The 21,943-nt window shown below is 61.4% G+C and overlaps 1 protein-coding gene across 5 annotated transcripts in view; it reads right to left on the reverse strand.

The window, feature by feature from the left end:
* The window catches only part of OSBP2 (oxysterol binding protein 2), a 159,016-nt gene that overhangs the window by 10,207 nt on the left and 126,866 nt on the right, over window positions 1-21,943 (reverse strand). For 4 of the 5 annotated variants that reach the window (XM_057492576.1, XM_057492577.1, XM_057492580.1 and 1 more), the window contains 6 exons: window positions 18,035-18,291; window positions 4,290-4,482; window positions 3,547-3,664; window positions 2,346-2,397; window positions 1,966-2,112; window positions 683-928 (listed from right to left, as the gene is read on the reverse strand). In XM_057492576.1, the coding sequence (XP_057348559.1) occupies window positions 683-928; window positions 1,966-2,112; window positions 2,346-2,397; window positions 3,547-3,664; window positions 4,290-4,482; window positions 18,035-18,291 (1,013 nt within the window). The remainder of the gene's footprint in view (window positions 1-682; window positions 929-1,965; window positions 2,113-2,345; window positions 2,398-3,546; window positions 3,665-4,289; window positions 4,483-18,034; window positions 18,292-21,943) is intronic. The other variant, XM_057492578.1, reaches the window with a different exon arrangement.

The following is a 21,943-nucleotide window of genomic DNA, read 5'->3' on the forward strand; positions in this document are numbered from 1 at the left end:
AACCACTAGGTTCCATCTTCCCAACACTCCTGTTCTGACTGCCCACCTCCCCGGGCCTGGCCACTGCAACCATCTCCCCCAGATTTGCACAGCACCCAGAGCACGCCTTTTAAACGAGCCCAGAGCACGCACTGTCGGCTCTCTGAGCTCACCCTGGCGCAGGGCCTGGCATGAGCAGCAGGCGCACAGCAGCCACCCAGGAAGTTCTATCCTGCTGCTTTCATGCAGCGCATGTCCAGGCTCCCCTGCACCTAGTGAGGCACCAACGGACTGGCCCCCTCCAGACAAGGATGCCTAGGCTCAGGCTGAGATGCCCCCATGGGGAGAATGCATGTCTCTGTGGGGGTGGCATGGAGAAGGGAAGGAGAGGCTGGGGACAGGCTGACCCCGGACCACAGGGCAGGGGCCCTGGACCCCTCTTCACTCCTCAGGCTGCAGGTCACCACCAATGGTAGGCTCCTTCCTGCCTGCTGCCTTCTAGCTCATTGGTGACCCCACAGTTCAGTCCATTGACTTCCTGACAGCACCCTGCAAACGTCCCTCCACCACTGCTCCTCGGTTCCTGGCCCAGAGGAGCGCCCCTCTGGGACGGTGTGTCCCTGCACCGCCCCATCACAAGAGACCCAGGACCCGAGGCTGCGTCTCACCTCCCAGGCCCGGCAGGACTGTGAGTAGGCCTCACCTGCTCGCACAGGGAGCGCAGGCCCATGTCGTCGAGGCGGTCCAGCTCGAAGGTCTCCCCCAGCATGGGGTTGAAGGGCTTGGCGATGCGATGTACGGTGGTGGAGTAGGAGGACACGGAGAAGGCGGCCACCAGGCACATCTGCTCCACGGAGCTGGTGCAGTGCACCGCGGTGTCCAGCAGGTGGTGGTACTCCAGGTCCTCCGTCAGCCGCTGCAGCATGGACAGGGGCTCGTTAAAGTTGACCTGCGGGCAGGTGGGCAGTGGGCAGTGGGCCAGTCAGACGGGTGCTGCGCACGCTGCCCATCCCGGGCCCAGTGCAGACCTGTCAGCACAGCACCCCTGCCTGTTTCAGGTGTTCAGGGACCTGCTGCTCAGGCAGCACCTTTACAATTACACTCCTGTGTGTTCACCTCCCCAGCCCTCTGCCTTTCTGACCTGCCATATCCCATACACCTCACTCCATTTACTGTCCACTTCCCCTCCCAGGATGCAAACACCATGAAGTCTGGTTTTTTGACTTGCTCAGCACTGAATCTGTCAGTGAGTCAGTGAGCGAATAAATGAATGGGTGGATGAAGCAGGTCCTCACATTCTAAGCGGGTGTTTTCTGTGGCACGCTCCTGCGGAGGGCCCCTGTAATGCTGGCCTGGGCCTGGGCCAGCTGTGGGTAGGGGCTTCCTCGTGCTCTCGTTTCATCCTCGAGGACACTGGGAAGGGGCGCTGTCATTCTCCCCAGTGTGCAGTGTGGCTGCAGAGGCCAGAGATATGAAGGGGCTTATTCCAGGCCACACAGTGAAACCAAGTTTGGCCTGAAGCCCCCAGCTCTTCTCTCTGAAGATACCATTGCTGCCTTGGGGGCAAGAGGTGCTAGTCCTCCCCTCAACCAGCTGTGTGACCTCGCAGGGGTGGGCACCAGGGACAGTTACTAGCATGGAGGAGGGCCTACCTGTCCCCACACCCTACCACTCCTAACTCTGAGGTCTGGGGTGAAGGGATGTTGAGGGGCCCTGTCAGGCACAGAGGTGCTCTGGAGCCCTGCATCTCTGATCAGACTAGAGCCCGTCCCTAGCCCCTTCCCCTCAGAGCCCGAGACCCCACTCTCAGGGAGATTTCCGCAGTAATAAACATGACTCAGTAATTGGTGACAGGCTCCCCAAGTGTCACTAAGAAAATGACGCCTGGGGCCACTTGCACTTCACACAGACCACCGCTCCTCATGCACGCCCGAGAAGAGAGCCCCTGGGACCCACAGAGGCAGCCCTGCCTGAGCGGGCACCTACCGGCATGGGGATCTTGGAGAGCTCACGGCCGATGCAGTTCTTCATGATGCTCCAGAGATTGAGGCTGTAGTTGGGCTTGTCAGGGATGCGTGCCCGCCTCTGGACCTTGGGGGTGCCCTTGGGCACCAGTGAGGCGCTGTCTAGCACCTGCCAGAGAAAGAGAGGGTGCCTGTCAGCGGGGGCCAGAGAGCCCCTCTGCCCTCCGGGCCTCGGCTCAGTCAGGACCCAGCTGGCACTGGCTTGCTGCTGGCATGAGTGGCTGGCTGCTCTGCCTGGGCTGGGGCCCGCAGGCCACCAGGGCACTGGTCTGCCCCAGGGACCCTGAGATCAGACGATCAGCCTCCCCTGCCAGGCATGCTCGGGGTCTGCCCCTCACTCACATTGTCTGATGAGGTCCAGTCCGCAAAGCCTGTCGTCTCACCCTCAGCTTTTCTGCAGGAGACACGAAGGGGAGGCCAGTGACGGACAAATCCCGAGGCCACCAGGGCCGCTAGGACCAGACACTTCCTGAGGAGTAAGCAGGACCAAAACAGCCCTTTCCCCGGAAGAAACCGGGATGAGCCCATGGAAGGCAGCATGGGGCGCGGCGGGCTGCGGGACAGGTGTAGGGGGAGGCCGCTGGGAGGCTGGCAGGTCCTCACAGAGGCTGATGCCTGCCTGAGGGCACACTCGTGGGTGAGCACGGGAGACTCTCTGACGCTATGTGTCCCCTGGGTGAACGTGGCAGGGGGCAGCCCAGGCTGCGGTCAGTTATGTCACTGCCCCTGGGACCTGGAGTAGCAGCTCCTTCCCAGCTCGCAAAAGGCACCCCAGACCCCTGTGTTCCTAAATGCTGCCATACTTGCCAGCCCTTCTGTTATTAGGACCTTAAGCAATTCGAGGAGAATAAAAGATCCAAATGAGGACTGAACTCCTAATTATGTTAAATCTATGCTCCAGCCCCGCGTGCCTGCTCCCTCTGACTTGGCCTGCCCGCCGCCTCGCGCTCTTCCTCCCACAGTGCTGTACGGTTTTCTCCCTGAGTTTAGTTTCCCTGGACAGCCCACAGCCACAGGCCTTCCCAGGGGTCCCAGAGCGGCTTACACCAGGGCTTTTGGTGCTAGTTAATGTCCCGGCTGTTCCTGTGTGTTCTACTGTGTATTTGGAAACATCTGGAAAGAGTAGGCTTTTATGGAAAATAAAACAAAGGCCTGGAAATAGAAAAAAGAGACTTCCTGCATCTCTTGTCTGTTCCAGAATGCTGTCACGGTGGAGGGAGTGGTTGGGACCCCGTGCAGCTCTGTGGCAACATGGAGCCAGCCAGGCCTTTCTGGACTGCAGCCTTTGGGTCCCAGCCCCTACCCATCTGCTCAGGCTAGAACCGGATCCAGCCAATCCCCTGTTCTCTCTCTCCTTTAGAATGAAATCCTGATACAAACTCTAGTTGGGCATTTTTAATTTAAGAAAGAACAGAACCAGTCTAAACAAAAATACCATCTGGAGCAAGACTTAAAAAATAATGCAAGTACAAAGCACAGATGGCACACAAGAACAGGGTGGAAGGGCTGGCCAGCCGACAGCGGCCCTGCCTGGAACACCCACCTGTCCTCTTTGGCCTCGGCGATCACGGTGATGAAGGACGGGGAGTCTTCCATGGCATCGAAGTACTCGGAATCTTCATCTTCCTCACTGTCACCTCCTTTGGACGCTAAGAGGCTTCCTAGAGACACACGCCAAGCTGCTGCTCAGGGTGCAGCTTCAAAACCCCCAGCCACCCAAGGAAGGCTGAGCCCAGAGCCGCCCCATCGCCCACCCCCTCCCGACTCCAGGCACTGAGTTCTGACTAACGTGGCCGCGGCCACCCCTGCTCCCTTTTCTGGAATGTGCTGTCCTCTCACTTCTCGGGCTCAGAGGCCTTCCTTCTTCTGGAAGCCTCCCCTTGTCTCTCAACATGCTGATCAGTTCGTCTGCGGCCCAGCTTCCCTCTGACAGACCCCCTCCCCAGGGTACCCGTGACCCCCCCAACTCAAGGTCAGGTGCTGCCACCTGGCATCTGGGCAGCCCTGCCGGGGGGCACAGACAGGCTCACTAAACTCTTTTTTTGATAATTGGAACCCAGATACAGGGAGACTGTTGCTAGTTGGTGGCGGGCACAGGAAATAGGCCAGACCTGGCCAAGCTACGCCCAAATGTGTGTGGGTGTGGGTACGGTGGCTGTGGAAGCAGAGCCAGCTGGGGGGCTTGGGGGGCCGCGGGTGGCGTGGATGCAGCGGCAGTCAGGTGGGCAGAGGCCGGGCTGCCCCGAGAAGGGGACCCGGCCAGGCCGGCGGCCCCGGGCTGCTCACCCGCACTGAGGCTCCTGGCGGGGTGGGCGGCGCGGCCGGGGGCGCTGCGGAAGGCCCGCTCGAGGCTGTCGTGCTGCTCGGCCAGCTGCTCGATGGTCTCCTCCAGGTGGGTGCGCTGCTCCTGCTCATACTGCAGCGCGCGCTGCCACCTGCGGCTGTGTGTCTCGGCTAGTTCCAGGAAGTCCCTGCAGGCCTGGGGAGGGAGGGGGGGGCCCGTGAGCCCGGGGCCTGGGGCCGGGGCCCGTCTGCCCCGTCTCCCCCGTCCGCCTCGCCGGGGCGCTCTCAGACACCTTCGCCGCCCGCTTAGCTTCTGCGGGGCCAGGGCAACGCCGGCTTTCTGGGAGCCAGCCTAGGGGCAGGCGCCTGCCCTGGACGCCGGAGCTAGTCACCACCAGCAGCCGATGGCGCTGGCTCCTCCTCGCAGTGGGGCCCGGGTGCTGAGCTGCCACCTCCTCGCTGTGCGTGTGCTGGACCCGAGGCTCGTCCGGCCCCCGGCCCCGCCGGAGCCCAAGGAGCCCAAGGAGCCCAAGGAGCCCAGAGGGAAGCGAAGGAAGACCACATTCTGCCGGGCCGCCTGGCTCTCGGAGGCGCAGGGCTCCTCTGGCAGAGGAGCGGGGACTGGAACTTGCTACCAGGTTCCCTCCAAGTTCCTATCGTATCACGTACTTTGAGGGGCTCTCCAGGCCCCGGGACCTGCTGTGACATCCAGATTCTTTCCAGCTTCCCAGGCCCACAAGCGGCTCCCCCCCACTCTTAGGAAGCAGGCTCTGCTCCTTCTGCTCCCGTCCTCGGAGGGGAGAGGAGGGCCCGGGCCTCGGCCGCCAGCACGGGCCACGCCAGGGACCCGGATGTGCCCCTCTGCCCAGCTCCGGCCGGTTCCTCGGGCCCCCCGCACCTGTGGTCTCTGGCTGCCGCGCCCAGCCTGCCCACCTGCTGCTCTCGCGCGAGCACCGGGCACACACAGCACACGCTGGCCCTGAGGGGTAGACACGCGCCTTTCTGGAGCGAGACAGGCACGAGCCCGGCCCCCACATGGGTCAGAGCAGCAGCACCCTGAAGGGCTGTCAGGAGGAACCAGGGAGGCGATGGGGGCGCCGGGTGAAACAGCGCCCCACAGACCCTCCAGCTGCTCCTCAGATCTCCCCCGGAGGAAGGCCCTGGCCCCACGGTCAGGCCCCGCCAGACACTCGCCTCTGCTGCCATCCCAGGCCTGCAAGGGAGCTTCTCCAGTGACTGCCTGCTTCTTTCCCACCCACGGAGCCCCAGAACTCAGCAGCTGCTCTGGGTGAGTGACACCCTACCAGGAGGTGGGTGTCCAGGTCTCCTCAGGACAGCTGGGTGGACCAGCACCTCGCCTGAGGCTCCCTGTTTGGGCACCTCCCGGGCCTGGCTGGCCCTCCACCCCCAGGGGAGAGCCAAGCCCCAGTGGCCAGCCTGGAGCTCGAGAGGGCTGGCCCCAGGCACAGCAGCCCTTTAACAAGCCCTCCCATGGCACCTCCCTGTCATCTCACCTCGCCCCCAGCGCCCCCGTGGGAGCGTCCAGGGCAAGGGGTCCCTCCACCCACTCTGAAGAGGCGGAAGTCCTGGTTCCCACGGAGCCACCCAGCCCCGCTGAGCCCGCGTCCTGTGACACAGAACGGTGATGTCTAACGGACCTGCTCCCACAGGGTCCCTGGTCTCAGCTTCACTAGCAGAATCCTCTGCAGGGGAAGAGTGGTGTCAGCCCCACGTGACAGGTGAATAAACTGGGGTTTGGTCCCCAGCAGCCCCTCCGCAAGGCTCTGGGGAGGAGGTGCACTCACCTCAGGTTCAGGGCCCTGACCACCCTCCCTGCCTGGCCGCACCTAAGCCACCATAACCTGCTTCTCCAGAAGGGGCAGGGATTTACACTGACGGTGCCCCGACATAGGTTGGGGTGGCAGGGAGAAATCTCCTTCTGCATTTTACAGGCTCAGGAGTCGAGAGAGGTTGCATCCAGGGCAGGCACAAGTCTGGGGCTATTTTGAGTTTCCAAACTATGGATCTATAAGGCTCACCTGCTGGTATGGAGCTGCGTTCACTACCATACAATTTGGGGACCCCGACGTGGGCCTGGGTTAGTCCTGGGAGACTTGGCTGCAGGACTGAGTGTACTCCGACTTCTGACCTGGAGCTGGGCCTTCACTGGCCTGGGTCCTATGCAGGCCGCCAGCCTCGCCTGTAGTCCTGCACCTCCCCTTCCCCGGCTGCAGGCCTCTGGATGGGGGCTGATGGCAGATACGGTGACCACCCACCCCAGCAGCCAGGCTAGAAGGCATCTCTTTGCTGGGTCTGTGCTAGTGGGCACAAAAAGTGGCAGCAGTGGGGGGTTGGAGCAGAGTATCCTTCTGGGCACCTCAGGAATGTTCCAGACCCTGATGGGTCCTATGAGACAGGCGGGCACAGACCCCACCCCATTCCACAGAGAAATAGGCTCTGAGGTCACACAGCAGAAGGAAGGAGACCCAGACCCCAGGTCCTTAACCCCAAGCTGCCACTGCCAGAAGACCCACGTCCCAAGCCATCCTTGCTTTCCCATGGCCCTGAGCTCAGCCCCACCACCCAGTCAGATTAGTCTGGGTTCCTGCCACCTGTCTGCCGCCTGAGGAAGGACTCCTAATGCGGCAGGGATGCCCACAGACTCTGCTGCTGGCCCAGGCCGCTCTCCAGGCCCCGCCGAGCCAGGTGCACGGCACATGTCAGAAACGCGCCAGAGGCCTGATGCTGGTGGAAGAGTGGCACCCTCATCTCCCTGGGCTGGCATGGGCCCCAGCACATCACCTCAGGGAAGCCCCTTGCCAGGTCCTCCTGTCCCCACTGTCCCTGGGGACAAGGGGTGAGTGGGGCGGTGTCCCGGTCTGCCTGCCCGGAGCCAGGATGCACCCATGCAAGGCACAGTCCCCTTGGGTCTGCCTGCCTTGGGGGGGAGGGTGCGGAGGCCAGGCTGTGCCCTGTACACTCGTACAGGTGAGACGAGGCTGGTGTTTCGTGATTGTCCAGGTTCTTACTGTGGGTGCCCCGCCTGGTGGTACACTGCCTGCCCCACCCCAGCTGTACCAGGCCACTCGCTTCTGCCCCTGTCCTCCCTCAGCATTGCTCCACCGCACTGTCACTGTCACCCCCACCAACCCTTTACAGCACTGTCACCGTCACCCCTGCCAACCCTTTACAGCGCCATAGTCACCTCTGGGTCGGTGAGTGTCAGCAGAGATAGGTGCTTTGATTTCACGTAACACATAGCAGTTAAAACAAGACTTGTAACGGAGCCACAAACAACAGTGTAGAGTGGTAGTCAAAGGTCAAGGTAAGCAATTCCCACCGATTTATGTCAGAGGACTCTGTCTGGCCCCTGGGCTGCCTAGCAGCAAAAGCAAAAAGGAAAGATGATCATAGTAGGAGGATGATTTAAACTCTCCACCTCGTACCCTTGATGTTCATGAGCTCTAAACACTTTAGAAATAACCATCTTCATTTTTAAGGGAAAATGGAATGTTTGTTACATTTCCTGGGACAGCTGACAGCCTCTTACAGACCTGGCCCCAAATCCCCTCTAGACTTACCTCCTGTGGCACCACCCTCCCAACTCTCTCACGTGTGGCCTACCAGGCATTGTGTCTTCCTCCCCCTTGTCTGGCTCAATCCCAAACACACCTGCTTGTTCTGATGCCCACCGCGTGCCACACACTGACTGCGGGCAGGGCTGTCTGGGGGTATTCTCGCTAGCACTGAGGTATCTGTTTTAATTATGTGATCGAGGTGGGCATGGAGGTTCAGGGAGGCCAAGGGGCTTGCCCGAGGCCCCCAGGCAGAGTATGTAGGCCAGGACTGAAGTCCCATGGACCCTACCTACAAGTCTCCCAGTGCATGGGACCAGCACTGGCCCTGCACCCCGAGTTCCCCTTGAAGGCAGGGTGGTGTGGGACCCCAAGGCCTTCCCAGAGTGGAGTGGGGCTCCCGGGGTTCCTTGCTACAAGGATGTTGGGGAGTAACCCTGGCGAAGCAGTAGGACCCAGCCCTTCCTCGCTACCGCCCCCTAGCCCCTGTTCTTGAGTCTTGGGAGTTCTCGCACGGCCCGGGCTGCTGCCTGATAACCTGGCCCTGGGTGGTCGCCACCTTGCTGCCGTTGCGGGACCGAGGGTGGAGAACAACACGGGGACAGCTGGGGCCTCATTTGGGCCGCATGTGGCTCGGCTGCAGACGTAAAGATCCGAGTGTCACAGTCACGTGAAGGGGGCCGTGGCAGAGGCTGCTGTACCCCAGTACTGAGAGGCTCGTGGGGCCAGATCAGGTCTTTGCCAGTGCCGCTGGGAGGTCATCTGCAGCACATAAGCTGCCCTGGTCCCCCTGCGGGCCTGTGGAGAGTCGGTCTGCCCCTTCTACCCTGTGCACCTACCTGGTGCTCATCCCCAACTGCCAGGGTTTCCTCTGCCCCTGCCAGCCTTCCCCAGGCCCCATTCCGTCCACACTGCAGGGAGGGGTGGGCGCTGGCCTGGCCCCACCCCCCCGGAATGCTGAGCTGGGCTGTGCACTGTGCGCTTGCTAAGCTGGATTAGACCTGGGCCCCGGCAGTGGGGCCAGCTGGGGGCGGCTTTTGGGGCCCCTGAGGCCCTGCCACATTCTCAGAGAGCTCACGCCCAGCCCAGAGCAGGAGCAGTGCCCTAGACCATCCCGAAGCACCCTGCTCGTACCACACAGGGGCAGGAAATGGCAGAAAAGGGGCCCAGCATCCAAATCCCTCGGGGGCACCGCCTCCTGCCCACCATGGGGCAGGCCTGTGACTAACTTCCTGGGCCTTGGTGTCCTCGTGGGATGAAGAGGGGGCTGAACCCCAGGACTTGTTCAGGCCCCACGTCTGGGGCTGTCATCCTCTGGAGGGAACAGAGCTCTAGTCTCCCCGCCCTGCCCCTTCCTCCCACCCCCAGGGTTGTTGAGGGGGTCCCTGAGTTCAAAGGTGTGGGTCCTGTGGGCAGCGGGCTTCTGTCTTTGTGGGGAGGGTGCTGAGCCTGCTGAGCTGCCCCAAAGCTGAGTGAGAACCGGAAAGCCCGGGGTGGGAAAGGCACCCCCGGCACCAGGCTGGCTGCTCAGCGGCAGGCTGGGGAGCCAGCAGGCCCCCCGGCAGACTCGCCCCTCCCAGATGCCCTGCCTGGTGAAGGGCACTGTGGGGCTGCCCAGCCCGGGGAAACTGCTGGGGCCAAGCTGCGTGGGCTCCAAGGGGAGCCACTGCTGGTCGCCCTGACAGGTGCCCCATGGGACGGACGGTGTCCGAGCTGTGAACCTCTGCCCGCAGGGCCCAGGAGGAGGGGGCCAACTCTGACCGCTCTGGCTCTTCCTAACCTGGGTCCTGGCGATGACCTTGCCACTCCCCAGACCGGGGCAGGTGCGCCGGGTGTGGGGTCCCCTGGCCTGGGTCCCATGGCCATCTTGCATGTGGCCCAGAGAAGCCTCTTATGCTCCCAGAGGGTCTGAGAGACTGGACCCCACTGGGCCTGGCCTTCAGGGGCTGCTCAGACACCAGTCTCCTGGCCTGCAACTACCTTCCTAGACAGGCACATGAGGAAGGTGCCAGAGAACTGCTGGATGGCTCGCCGGGTGGTCCTCGGCCTCATGGGGGAGTTGGGGAGACGAGCCAGGTTCTGGAGGTTCCAGGCTGGGCGGGTACCGGGAGGTTCTAGCAGGGACAGCTTGGTGGGCGGCTCCATCTCCAGCCGGCAGCGCACAGCAAGTTCCGGTAAGCGTGGGTGCAGGAGGATGTGGACAGGGCTGTGCTTCTTGACCGTAGCCAGTCAGCTCCTGCCAGGGCCTGACTGCCATGTGTCTGGCCTGCAGTGACCCACAGGCTGTGGGGCTCCCGGAGGGAGGTGGCTGGACCCCTGTGCTCTCTGGCTTGCTGGGGCCGAGGCTGCCCACCCACCACCTACCCCACCACACGACCCTCAGCTGGCCAACATTACCAGGGACCCACCTCTCACTGGCCTGGGCCCTAAAGGCAGCAAGTAGGCGGAAATCGCGCAGTCACGGCCTCCCTGAGCCCCTCTGCACAGTCAGAAGCGCACACCAGGGACACGCTGGGGTCAGTCCCCTCCCCTCCCACCGAGGAGTGCCAGAGTGGCCTTGGTACACAGCTCCCAAGGCAGGAAGGGCTGGGATTCCGGCCAGGACTGCCCAGCTCAGAGGCCGCCCTACCGGGAGAGAAGCAGCCATCGCAGGCCTCCAAGACCAAAGGGGGACCCCTGGGGCCATGAAGGGAGTGCGGGGCTCACCCAGGGGTCCCTCCGGGCCAGGGCCAGCCAGGCCACCATGCTGCACATCTGCCCCCCTCCTGGCCCCTCAAGGCCAAGCCGCTCCCAGGGAGCCCTCGCACCCTCACAGGGCTCTCGGCACGGGCACCCCAGCGGCCCACCGACCCCAGAAACTTCAGGCGTCTCCTTGACGTGACTCACTCATAGCCTCAGGGAAGCAGCTTTTCACTTCAAACTTTAAAATAGCCCTTTCCACATTCAAAACAGTGTGCCCCTTGTGCACAGGAACCAGCACCATCTGGCTGCCAGTTTGCCAACTGATTTTAAGACAGTTCTGGAATCTATTTTTACCTATGTTTCCAGGTCCCAAATGAGCAAGACGTTAGGACAGAACAGTGGTCAGCTGGAAGGAACCTGCCCACAGGCCCCGGAAGGACACGGGAGGGCAGCTCCAGGCCCCACCCCGCCAATGCTCCCCTTGGGTGGGCACCAGGAGCCCCCTGGGATGCTCAAGCTGGGCTCGGAGAAGCCTCAGAGTCCTTCCAGCAGTGAACAGCTCCTCCTCATCTGGGTCTTTTATTTCCATGATGCCTCGGGTCCGAGCCCGTGGCCAGGTGCCCTGAGTTGCTGCCCATCTCATGACGTGCCCTCCTGTCCCAACCTGCCCCCTCCTCTCTGGCCACGCCTCTCGCTCACCCTGCGCTCCCTTCAGGCGGAGCTGCCCAGTTCCCGGCCAGTCTGGCTGCTGGGCCCCCCTCCTCCACATGCTCTCCTGGGTCCCTGCCATCAGGATTTGCACCCTCATCCCATCTAGGCGGCAATACTGCAGGCACCCAAGGGCATCCCTCGTGGGCCTCTCCACCTTCCCTGATAAACTGAGGGGCCCAGAGTGCAGTGTGTCCCCTTGGGCTCTCTGAGGTGGGCCTCGTGGGCAACTACCCTCTGTCGGCCAGCACCCTCTCCTGCTTTCTGCCCCCCACTGGGCACCTCTCCTATCTTTGGTCTCCTGTGGGGATCACCAACCACCCAGTTCTGCTTGCCTGCTGGGTGCACAAAACCTGTTCCTGGGAAAGGGCCCCCTGCACCCTGCCTGAACCTGTGGGCCTGTGGCCGGCACCTGAGGGCTGACAGCGGTGGCTCAGGCCTTCCTGGTGGCCGCTCCCTCGCTCAGGGACCCTGCCGGCCCGCCCTCAGCTCACAGCACCAGCTGCCGCCTCTCCCCGCACCAGCTCCACCCCACCAGTCCAGGCGGCCACAGGGGCCTCCTGGAGGGGCTCCCAGGGCCTGCCCCCCACGTCACGCATCGCCCGTTCTCTAAGCAGTGACGGGCTCTTGCTACACTCAGGTTGGACCACTCTCCTTGGCTGCACGAGCCTCATTCAGAGCGGCACGCAAAGTGGTCTTGGGGACCTGGGACAAGGCTTCCTGAGACGGGGTTCCGGTCTCCCCGGGCCTTCTCCCCACAGCTGCCCGCATTCTCCCCAGCCTCTTGCTGCTGCCAGAGCCCTGGCTCTTCTCCCCCTCTCCAGGCACCCCACCCCTCTGGCCAGTCTGTGCCAGTGACCTCTCACCCCATCCTACCAGCCTGCTCTGCTTCCTCTGAAGGCCCTTTTTGCCTCCGACATGCCTGTCATCTGTGCGGCTCCAGCTCCTGGTGGGTGCGGGTTTGACAAGGTCAAGCTTTGTTCACTGGGAGCCCAGGGCCCGTCCAGAGCTTGGCTAGGTTCTGAAGGGATTGCCTCTTGTGCCTTGCGCCCTCCAGCCGCCACGTGCCACCCTGTCGCAAAGAGCTCAGTGGGCGTGAGCCAGGCTGTGCTGAAGCCACGGCCCCGAGGGCCCCAGGGCTCAGCACTGCCAGGGGAGATGACCGCCCAGCCCTCGGTGCCTTCTCACCAGGACTCTGGCTGCCTCCTCCTGGCCGGGGCGACAAGATGGGTGGGGGCATGAGGAGGACTCGTGGCTCAGCAGGCAGAGAGGTGGGTCTGCATGAAAGTCACACAGCAACACTTCCCCAGCCAGGCTCCGCCACCCTGGCCTGCAGACAGGACCTGCTCCCCCGCGCCAGCAACGACATCCACCCCGTGGCCTCTGTGAGGGGCAAACCAAGTCATGGGAAGAAACTGGGGCAGGCTGCTCTTGTTACACCACCACGTGGCACCCACAGCACCAGAGGCTTGTCCTTTAAACCAGGACCCTTTGCTTTACCACAGAGATACGTTTATAGGAAAATAGAGGAAAAATTGAGTTTCTTCTTTTCACTTTATGGAAACTGATACCCAGAGCATGAGCTGGTAACATTTATCAATTCAGTCGTTCATTCTGCACCTTAAACCACAGGACTGACCAGTGCCTCACTGCCAGGCGTGCCCTGGCTCGCAGGAAAGAGGCAGAAGAGGGTGGCTGTGGTCCCCCCCAGGCCTGGTGGGGCCCCTGTACGCGGGCGTGCTGAGGCTCACAGTTCGGTCTAAGAACAAAGTCATTGACGGCGCTGCGAGCTTCCTCCAGATAGGCAGGCCAGGGCAGTCCCCCAGACAGTGACCCAAGCGGGCATGGCTGGGCTGCCTTGGCTCAGACACCCACGGTCCCCCACCAGGGGACTCTGCCGTCCACCCAGCCACACATCCATGGCTCCTGGGCCCTTTCACAGCCTGCTCGCACCCCATGCACACGCTGCGCGCTGGGCCAGGCTTGGGGGCTCCAGGGCTGCCAGGATCGTGAGGAGACCATGTCCTGTCCTTGCAGGGTGCCCAGCTAGGCCACTGCAGTAGAGAATCCATGTGGCGCCATGCCCTGCAGTCAGAGCGGTGGTCAGCAGAACCAGGATGTGGGTGAGCAGGGCAGGGGAGGGGTTCCTGACCCTCTTGCCCCCACTCAAGGGAGGGAAGGGTTTACTTCTCTCCTGTCAGGCAGCATACTATAGTGGGCACCCATCCTCAGCAGCTGCCTCAGTCTCCCCACTGCCGGCCTGCTGAGTGGGTGGCATGAGATTACCCGTGCAGAGGGCCTGGCGCGCAGCATGGCTCTGCGAAGTTACTTTCCTTTCCTACCCCGGCTTTCCGCTGGCCAGGGAGCCCCCCAGGCTGGCAGGGAATGGACAGAGGACGGACCAAGAGGCAGGCCTTGGGGAACAGGTGGGAGATGAGGCTGGGGAGGGGCTGCCGGCCCCCCTGGGGTTCCTTCCTGGAGTTGTGTGACTCATGGTTGAAGAGGAGATGTGTCTGTTCTTTTTCGGGCAGTGGGGTGGTGAGGCTGCCACCCACCTACTCAGAAAGCTTTGCACAATGACCAGGCCCTGCCCTTGGGCCCCCATGATTGCAGAGCTGCCCACGGAGGTCCAGAACAGGTGGCAGAGTGATGGGCTTCACAGGTGACCTGGGGCGTGTCCCTGACCTGACGTGCTGCTTACAAGGAACTGGCGGGTAAGCGCTGAGCACCCCTGAACGCAGTGACGACCCCCTTCCCTGCCTGGTAGAAACCCTCCTTTCCCACCCAGGGCCCGCTCTGTGGCCGCTCCCTCTGTCCTCTGCGGCTCCGCTCTGGCTCCCGCATGCGTGACTGGCATGGAGGGTCACTCCCCTGGTGGGCTGCAGGCCCCGGGCCCGAGCCTCCCTCCCAGCTTGCCGTGAATCTCCTCAGCCTCTCCACAAACCTGGCTTTCAAACATGGGCATGTGAGCTGCTGTCCCTGCACAGCCCCTCTGCAGGCCTGCTGAACCCATGTGTGATGACAGTCCGTGCATGGCACAAACCTGGGGCAGGCTCAGGAGGAAATGGCCCAGGTCTGGGTTCAATGCCCATCACGGGTCTCTCCTAACCAAGTGAACCACGTGGCCATGGCTTCACTGCACTATGAGAGGGGAGGGCTCCCTGGGTTCACTGTGATGATCCCCTGACCTACCCTGATGCTGCCCTTGGAGGGCCCTTCCCGGGTGCTACCCTCCAAGTCCTGCCAACCGCAGCCACAGAGGAGGGAAGGAGGCCGGGGCTCAGTATGGTGTTGCCGTGAAAATGCAATTACGATTTAATTTCGCTAAGTGCCCTTCCTATTTCTGGGAGATCAGGCTCGTCACTCCTCTGCAAGGCGGGTGACATGGGACTTTGCGGGCGGAGGGCTGGGCGCAGAGCCTGTGCCTTCTCACTGGCGCCGCTCCGGTGAGGAGACGGGACTGGAAGGCTTTGTATGTGGTATCGAACAGAGCAGGGAACTAGGTGTGCGCCACTTAGAACTTCTCTCCTGAGCTGTGAGGCCCACTTTGAAACTGTTAGGCACACCCACTGAGCTACTGTTGGGGACGCAGGTGAGGGGACAGACAGTGAAATGGCACGTGAAGTGCCACACAGCAGGCTCAGGGTGGCCTGTAGGCGCCCCCGGGCTCCAGAGCGGTCTGGCCAGGAGGAATGGCTTCCTGATAGGGAGCTCGGAAAGCCTCCTACCCATCGTGATGTCCACATAGGGCTCTGAGGGATGAAAACGTATCTGATGGGTGGGGAAAGGGTGCCCCACAAGGTACAGCAGATGCGAAGGCACAAGGTGGTGACCAGGATTCCCGACCCAGAACCCCCTCTGATCATCTTGTTCCCTCAAACACTACGGAAGGGCGGTCCTTGGTCTAAGGGGAGGCTCGCTGCACTGCCCGGAGATCAGGGGCCCAGGGGCACACCTGCATCACTGACCATGGCCGCTGGGATCCTGGGAACTGTCCCCGGAGCCTGTCCCCTGCCCTGTGGGAGCTAGGGATCTAAGGTTTATGATACCGATGCCCTTTCCCTAAACCTGAAGGAGGTAAAATCGATTCTCTGACTTTTTTCCCGCAGGGTGAACAACCCTAGATGCTTGGTTGTCTTGGGGAACAGTGAGGGTGAAGCAGCGGATTCCTCCCATGTGGGCAGGGTGCTGCTGGCCCCAGGCCCTCTGAAGGGTGTGCTTTCCTGTGGGCTTTGTCTAGCCAGCTGCCCCTCAATTTCTGCTTTACTTGCCTGACCCAGACTTCACCAGAGCCCAGGAGGTGGACAACCCAACGCTACTCACCATCCACAGGAGTGGGGACCTGCCCTCGCCGGGGGCAGGTGTTGGGAACACAGGCCCTGAATTCAGGCTTGGCTGTTGCCGGAAGCTTCCTCACAGAGGGCTCATCTTACTCAGGGCAGGGGGCGGGGAGGGGGTGGTAGGGATCCCCCCCTCTTACAGCAAGATGTGGCAGGACCTGGGGGTCTTGATTTGTGCCTTCTGGGGATAGCTGGGGGTGGCTTCTGCCCATCCCAAGTCCCCAGCTTCCCAGGAGGGGGCCTGGTGGGGCTGCAGCCTAAAGGTAAAAGGCATGCCAGGGAGTCAGGGCCCTGAGGTTGAGGATTCACCCCGGGCAGATGGGTGTGCTGACTTCAGAGTGGGAGGGGGCCTTTACAGCCCTTGAGGGTCTCACCCTCACCACCTCAGCAAGCATGGGGGCCATCACTCCCACAGGGGGCCACGCAGACCTGGGCTTGCTGCTGGATGCCCTGGGCAGCGCAGGTGACTTCTCTGAGCCCCCTTCCCACTTTTACACTAACAATACCTAATGGTACTGTTAAGGCTATAAGAGACGTAGGTGGTCCAGGGCTCAGGGTAGGAGCCACATGCTGCCTTAGTTACAGATTCCTGGTCCAAGCCCCTCCTTGTAACAGGGGTGGAGGCCAAGGCCTGGCCAGGGGTAGGAACGTGTAGGACCCTCCACATACAGTGGGACATTTGGTATTTGACAGTTGTGCAAACCACCCTCCCAGAACTAACCAGTTCCTGCCAGGAGGGGATCAGCTGTCAGGAAGGGTCCTGGAGAATGCAGGCCTCTGCTTAGCCTGGCTACCAGCATAGCCTGTGGCAGCCAGCTTCTCACTTCTGTGCACCACACACCCTGGCAATGGAGGTGGACATGCTAGCCTGGGGTCACAGCCCGCCCGGTGCAGTGACCTGTCACTGGGTCTGACTCTCCTGGGGCCCAAACCACAAACAGGCTTCCTAATCAACCCCAGGGGGCTGCACTTCCCATCAAACCATTCATTATGTCCTTAGAGGGCAAACCGCTTTTACAGCTTTGTAAACCCAGCTGGGCCTCTGCCGCCTGATAAAAGACTTCTGCTAAAGATGCCAGCGGAGAAACCTGGTACCTGGGAAGAGCCAAAACTGCTCACTCAAGACGAAGCAGCTCCATTCTCAGTGGACGGGGGCAGAACAGGGAAGCTGCGGGAGTGAGTGGCTTCCAGGAGGGACGGGGAAGCACAAATTCTTCATTAGGTCATTAAAAGCTTAATATCTGTCACTGGAAGAAGTACAGTGACCCAGGCCCACAGAGTCTGGGGGCTGTAAGGAGGCCAGTGGACCAAGAGGGCAGACGTAGGAAAAGGAAAGTGCAGACGGATGACAGGGCCAGGCTGCAGGGCTGCCTCAAAGCTGTGGCCTTGTGCACCCGCTGAGCCCAGGGTCGTGCCTGGTGGTTCGGCCTTTGATGGGCTTCAGCCTCCTCCTTCCCATCCTGCCTTTGGGTTTCCTGTGTTGGGCCTAGAGCCTGGTCCTGGCACCTGGCCCTGCTCTGGTCTGACCCCCCATGCTTGGGAGGCTGGGTACCAGCACGGCCCACTGCCTCTGGGCAGCCTGCTGCCCTCCTGCACCACGTCCTCTAGACCCGGGCCACCTCGTCCGCAGCGGCCTCCATTCCCACAGCTCCCCTCTCCGGCCCCTTGCTCCAAGCATGCCACCCTGGCCCAGACATGCCCCTCCTGGGGTTTGTCCTCTGTCCGCAGGGCAGAGGTCTGGAGGAGCACACCTATCTCTGGGGAACGCTTGCCAGGCAGAAAGAGGGCCCAGAAGCACACTCAAGCATTGTATTCTCTGCCACCACGGGGAGACCCACCAGTTCCTGGTCACAGCAGTGTGGCTCCCAGAACCCCAAGGAGAGTGGCGACCCCCGGGGCTGCGTCTCTCAGTTGGCAGACCGCGGTCACCCATTCCTGCTCTTAGGTTCGCATGACCCGAGGCAGCCTCAGCCTGGAAGCTCCGTGGGCTAAGGGAACCCCCGGCGCCAGTCCCGACCCCACACCTGCCCCTCGCAGTGACGCGTCCTCATCCTGCTGCGTCTGTGCCCCCTCAGTGTGCTTGGGAAGGAGCAGCAGCAGCTGCTGAAGGCCAGTGTGCCACCCGTGGGCACAATCAGCCGCTCAGCCTGAGTCTCTGGCCTTCCTCACCCAGACCCCAACCACCTGCAAGTCTCAACTAGATGCCACGCCCAACTCCAGTTCCCACCAGATGATTAAAGAGAATGTCCTCGCCCACCGGATGGGATGACACAGGGGACCAAAGGGAAGGAGCCAGCTCTGGGAAACGACCCGAAGCCACCAGAAATGGAGCCCTGGTCTGGCAAGCAGCCTGGCCACCCACTCAGATGGCAGCGCCAGTGACAGGGAGCCCCTTCCCTTTGCGGAACCCCACGTAGTGACGGCAGTGTGGGTGGGCACTTACGTTGATCATAGCATTCGATGTGATGCGGAAGAGGGTGGCCCGCTCGTTCACGACCTTGAGCTTCTCGCTGCTCTCGTAGGGGATCCTGAGGCCATCCAGCTCATTCAAGGAGCGCTGGAGCGCGGCGCCGTGCTTGGCAATGAGGTCATTGCACGTGCTGAGGTCATCTAACTTCAGGGACAGGCTCTTGAGGGTGGACTGTAGCTCACTCTTGTCAGCTGGGGAGGCAGTATCGTCGTCGTCATCCCCAGAGTCATCTGCGGAGGGCAACAGGGTTGCCATGGTCATCACTGACCGACATGGCAGGGCACCGAGAGGCCTGGGCTGCCTGGCCCTGGAGGAGGAGCAGGTAGAGCTCTCAAAACAGAGAGTGCCCTAGATGGTGCCAGTACCTGCTCCCTGCAAGGGTGAAGAGCCTGTCAGCTTTTCTGGGGCGGATGCAGGCCCTCCTGTGTCAGTGGGAGGGTTGCCTGCAGGCACCTGCCCGTGAGCCAGGCACCAGCCCCTTAAGCTGCAGGGTGCAAGCAACGGTGGGCTGTGCTGAGTGGGGGGCTGGAGACTGCTAGGTGGGAGCAGCACCCCAGACCACAGGGACCCGGAAGGAAGCCCGCCTCCTCTCCCTGAAGCGCAGGCCCTGCCCAAGCCGGCCCAGGCTTTCCCCACCAACCGCATTTGCTCTCTGCTCTAGGCCCACCCCCAGCCACGAAGCAGTCCCTGCTCCCTACATATTTGAGCGCTCATGTTCGGGGCCTTTCCCTGTGTCCCCACTGCCTGGAGCTGCCTCACACGCCCCTCACCTCCTCAGAGGTCTCAGTCCTACCCAGCCCAATGGCACCCATCCTCAAAGCCTCCTTGAGGACTGCCAGGCCAAAGTCACAGCTCTCACCCCGTTCCTGCTGGTGCCATCCTCCTGCAGGAAGGCCACGCTTATTTATCGATTGCGCTTTGTGTGCAGACACTGGTGTGGCCTCTCAACGGCCTTGTCAGGTAGGGATTTACTGTCCCCTGGGAACAGACAGGACAGGAAGGACAGATAGAGGACCTGCCTCAGAACACCCGCTGGTCTGCCGCTCCAGGGTGCCACGTCAGGGTGCTGGGGCCTCTGTGAGTGGGCCAGGCAGTCCTCACTCTTCACCCTGCCTCACCTCGGTGCACCCCTTCCTGAGAGTCTGGGCACTCGGAGCAGCCTGCTGCCGGCCCAACCTGTGTCCACAAGGGTCAGAGATGTGGGGCCTCTGGGGGCCGCCTGGCCACAGGTTTGCGGGGGGTGGCGAGCAGCTGACCTGGGCCTGCTGCTGCTTGAACACTGGGCAGGGGTCGGTCAGGAGGTGACGCCAGCCTGTGAGCGCCAGGGCCTGCAACTCCCAACGGGTTTCTGAAGGGCCTTGATTCAGAAATACTCAGCAAGATATTCTGTGTATGTGTGTGAAGAAAATTTGTAACCCAAAATACAATTTGTTTTAAAAGGGGCATATTGTAAGAGAACAGATTGCTTCCTACAGCAGGCAGAGTGTGTGGGGCGGCCCTGGGTGAGTCACTGCTCTGACCACACTGAGCTGGTGGCAGTGCAGGGCCAGCTGGTGGCGTGGGGCCTGAGTGAGCGGGGCGCTGAGGGGCCACAGCCAGCCTGGGGTCTCTTCCTCCCCCTACCACAGCCAGCCAAGTGCAGCCCTGAAATGACCCCATGTCTGGAGATTATGGGTGCTGGGCCAGGCTCAGGGCCATTCAGTGGACCTCACAGGGGCCCACGGACAGCTGCTACCCTTCATGCAGGCTTAGGGCCCTGCTACTAAGGGGGCAGAGCTGGATCTGAACCCAGGTTGGTTTGCAAAGGTTTTTCCTCTCTGGATCACTTTAGAAAGGCTTCAGTAGCTGGGGTATATCTTGCCTTTCCGGGTGTGAGGCCCTGCCTCAGTTCAGGTATGTTGATATCCCAGGGAGGCAGGTCTGCGGGCAGAAAGGTGCTTGAAATTGTCCAGGGCCACAGGCGAGAGGGCTCTGGAGTTCCGGGTCTGTCTGCCCTTAGAGCCTGGACTCTTAGTTACAACACAACCTCCTGTCACCTTTCCAGGCTCAATATGTCTAAAAACCAGAATGGCCTACTACCAACAGTCCGATGGCTGCTGTGCACCAGGAGAGCCAGGTGGGGCGTGCTGGCTGTGGGCCAGCCTGAATGTGGCCTCTGCACTCTGAGCGAGAATCGCTGGGAGGCATATCCAGCCTAACTCTGAGCATCTTCCTGTGCGATGGGCATGGGGGTGACTGCATTTCTGTTTAACTTGTTATTAAGCAGTACACCTTAGTAAGCAGTTCTCAGGGCCCAGGTGCAGATCCAGCTGCCAGGGACATGGGGATGGGCTTATTCTGCTCCCCAGTCACTGGCTGTGCTGTTAGGGGAGAGATGGGAATACACCTGGGTCGGTTAATTCTGACCAGCACCATCTGTTCTATGGGGAGGGACAGTCCCTCCGGGAGGGACAGCAGGTCAAGAGAATGAAGGAGAGAGTGAGGGGAGGGGAGGTGGAATGAGAGTACGAGTGGGTGCGTGAGTGAAATGACGGGTGCATCACAGAAGGCCTGTTCAGGCCCACGGGTTCTTGGTGGCATGCACAGAGGTGGCAGGTCACACATAGGAGGGCAGGGCCTGGAGGAGGACACAAGGAGTCAGTATGGGACACAGAGGGCCGAGTTGGAGAGAGATGGTGAAGGGTGTCTGGCACAGCTAAGGAGCCCAGGCCTTCATCCCTCGGCAAAAGGGATCATGTGGGTGTTTGAGCTGAGGTCCATGGGACAGGCAAGACCAGTGGCCAGTGGCATGAAGAGCAGACTGAAGGGACGGAGAGGCCAGAGGCCTGTCAGGGCCAGGGCCGAGGGAGGACAGGAGGCTAGGGGCTGGGAAGAACAAGACCCTTGATCCAGCCCAGACACGCCGATGGCAGCACGCCCCAGCTCTGAGACCATGAACAGCCGGGGATGGCCACGTCCCCATGCAGTCCCCGCACTCCCCTCAGGGCCCGGGGAGGAGGAGGGGAGTTTGGCTCAGCTGCTAACATGTGGCCTGGCCCCCCCACAGTCCCACCATGTCTTGGGCTCTTCGGGCACATGCTGAGCAGTGGTGTGAACCCCCTCTCAGGCCTGGGCAGAAGCAGAGCTAAACAATGGAGACCTCCAAACCAGTGCGCTCTGGCCATACTGAGTCCCCAGGTCTCAGTTCAGGGTCAGGCGTCCTTGCAGGAAGCAAACACACGCTGGGAAGGCAGCTGAAACTCAGTAGTAGAGATGCAAATAAAACCACTTCATGTGACACTCCTCCAATCAGAAAAAAGAAGGAATGGCATTAAATTAGCTAATGCTTTGTGAAGGACAAACGGGCAGATACCCACCCAGAGCCAAGAAAATGGCTCTTCGGCTTCCACTGCCCACCCCGTCCTGGGACAGGAACTCTGCTGGCAGGGAACTTAGAACAAAGGGAGGAACACACTTGTATGTCCAAAGTTGTTTAGGCCCGTGGTTTGCAAGCTTATGGCCTTGGGGGTTCTCAAGCTTTTTTATTCCTACATATCCTCTGTGCAATCCACATGTCAACAGCACAGCAAACAAACACTAACCCGTCTACATACATAAAATCCTACAGAAGTTCTGCAACAATACAGGAATAGTAGTATCTGAAATCCAGCACCAGCTCAAAGCCACACTTCTGGGCAACAGAGGAACCCTCGCCATGGCTCCATATTCCTGCTGAGCCCCTTCCCCAGGCGATGGGCTGCGGGCCCCTGGCCACGGGCCGTGCACCAGGAGCCGTGGGGGACTCAGGTCTGCGGTGGCCAGGAGGGCTGGGGCAGAGAAGTGGTGCCTGACTTTCCCTCTCAGCATGGGGCCCGGGTGGGGGAGGCAGGAGTGGAAGGAAAC

The sequence above is a fragment of the Manis pentadactyla genome, chromosome 14, assembly GCF_030020395.1.
Source record: "Manis pentadactyla isolate mManPen7 chromosome 14, mManPen7.hap1, whole genome shotgun sequence".
Classification (NCBI taxonomy): Eukaryota; Metazoa; Chordata; class Mammalia; order Pholidota; family Manidae; genus Manis; species Manis pentadactyla.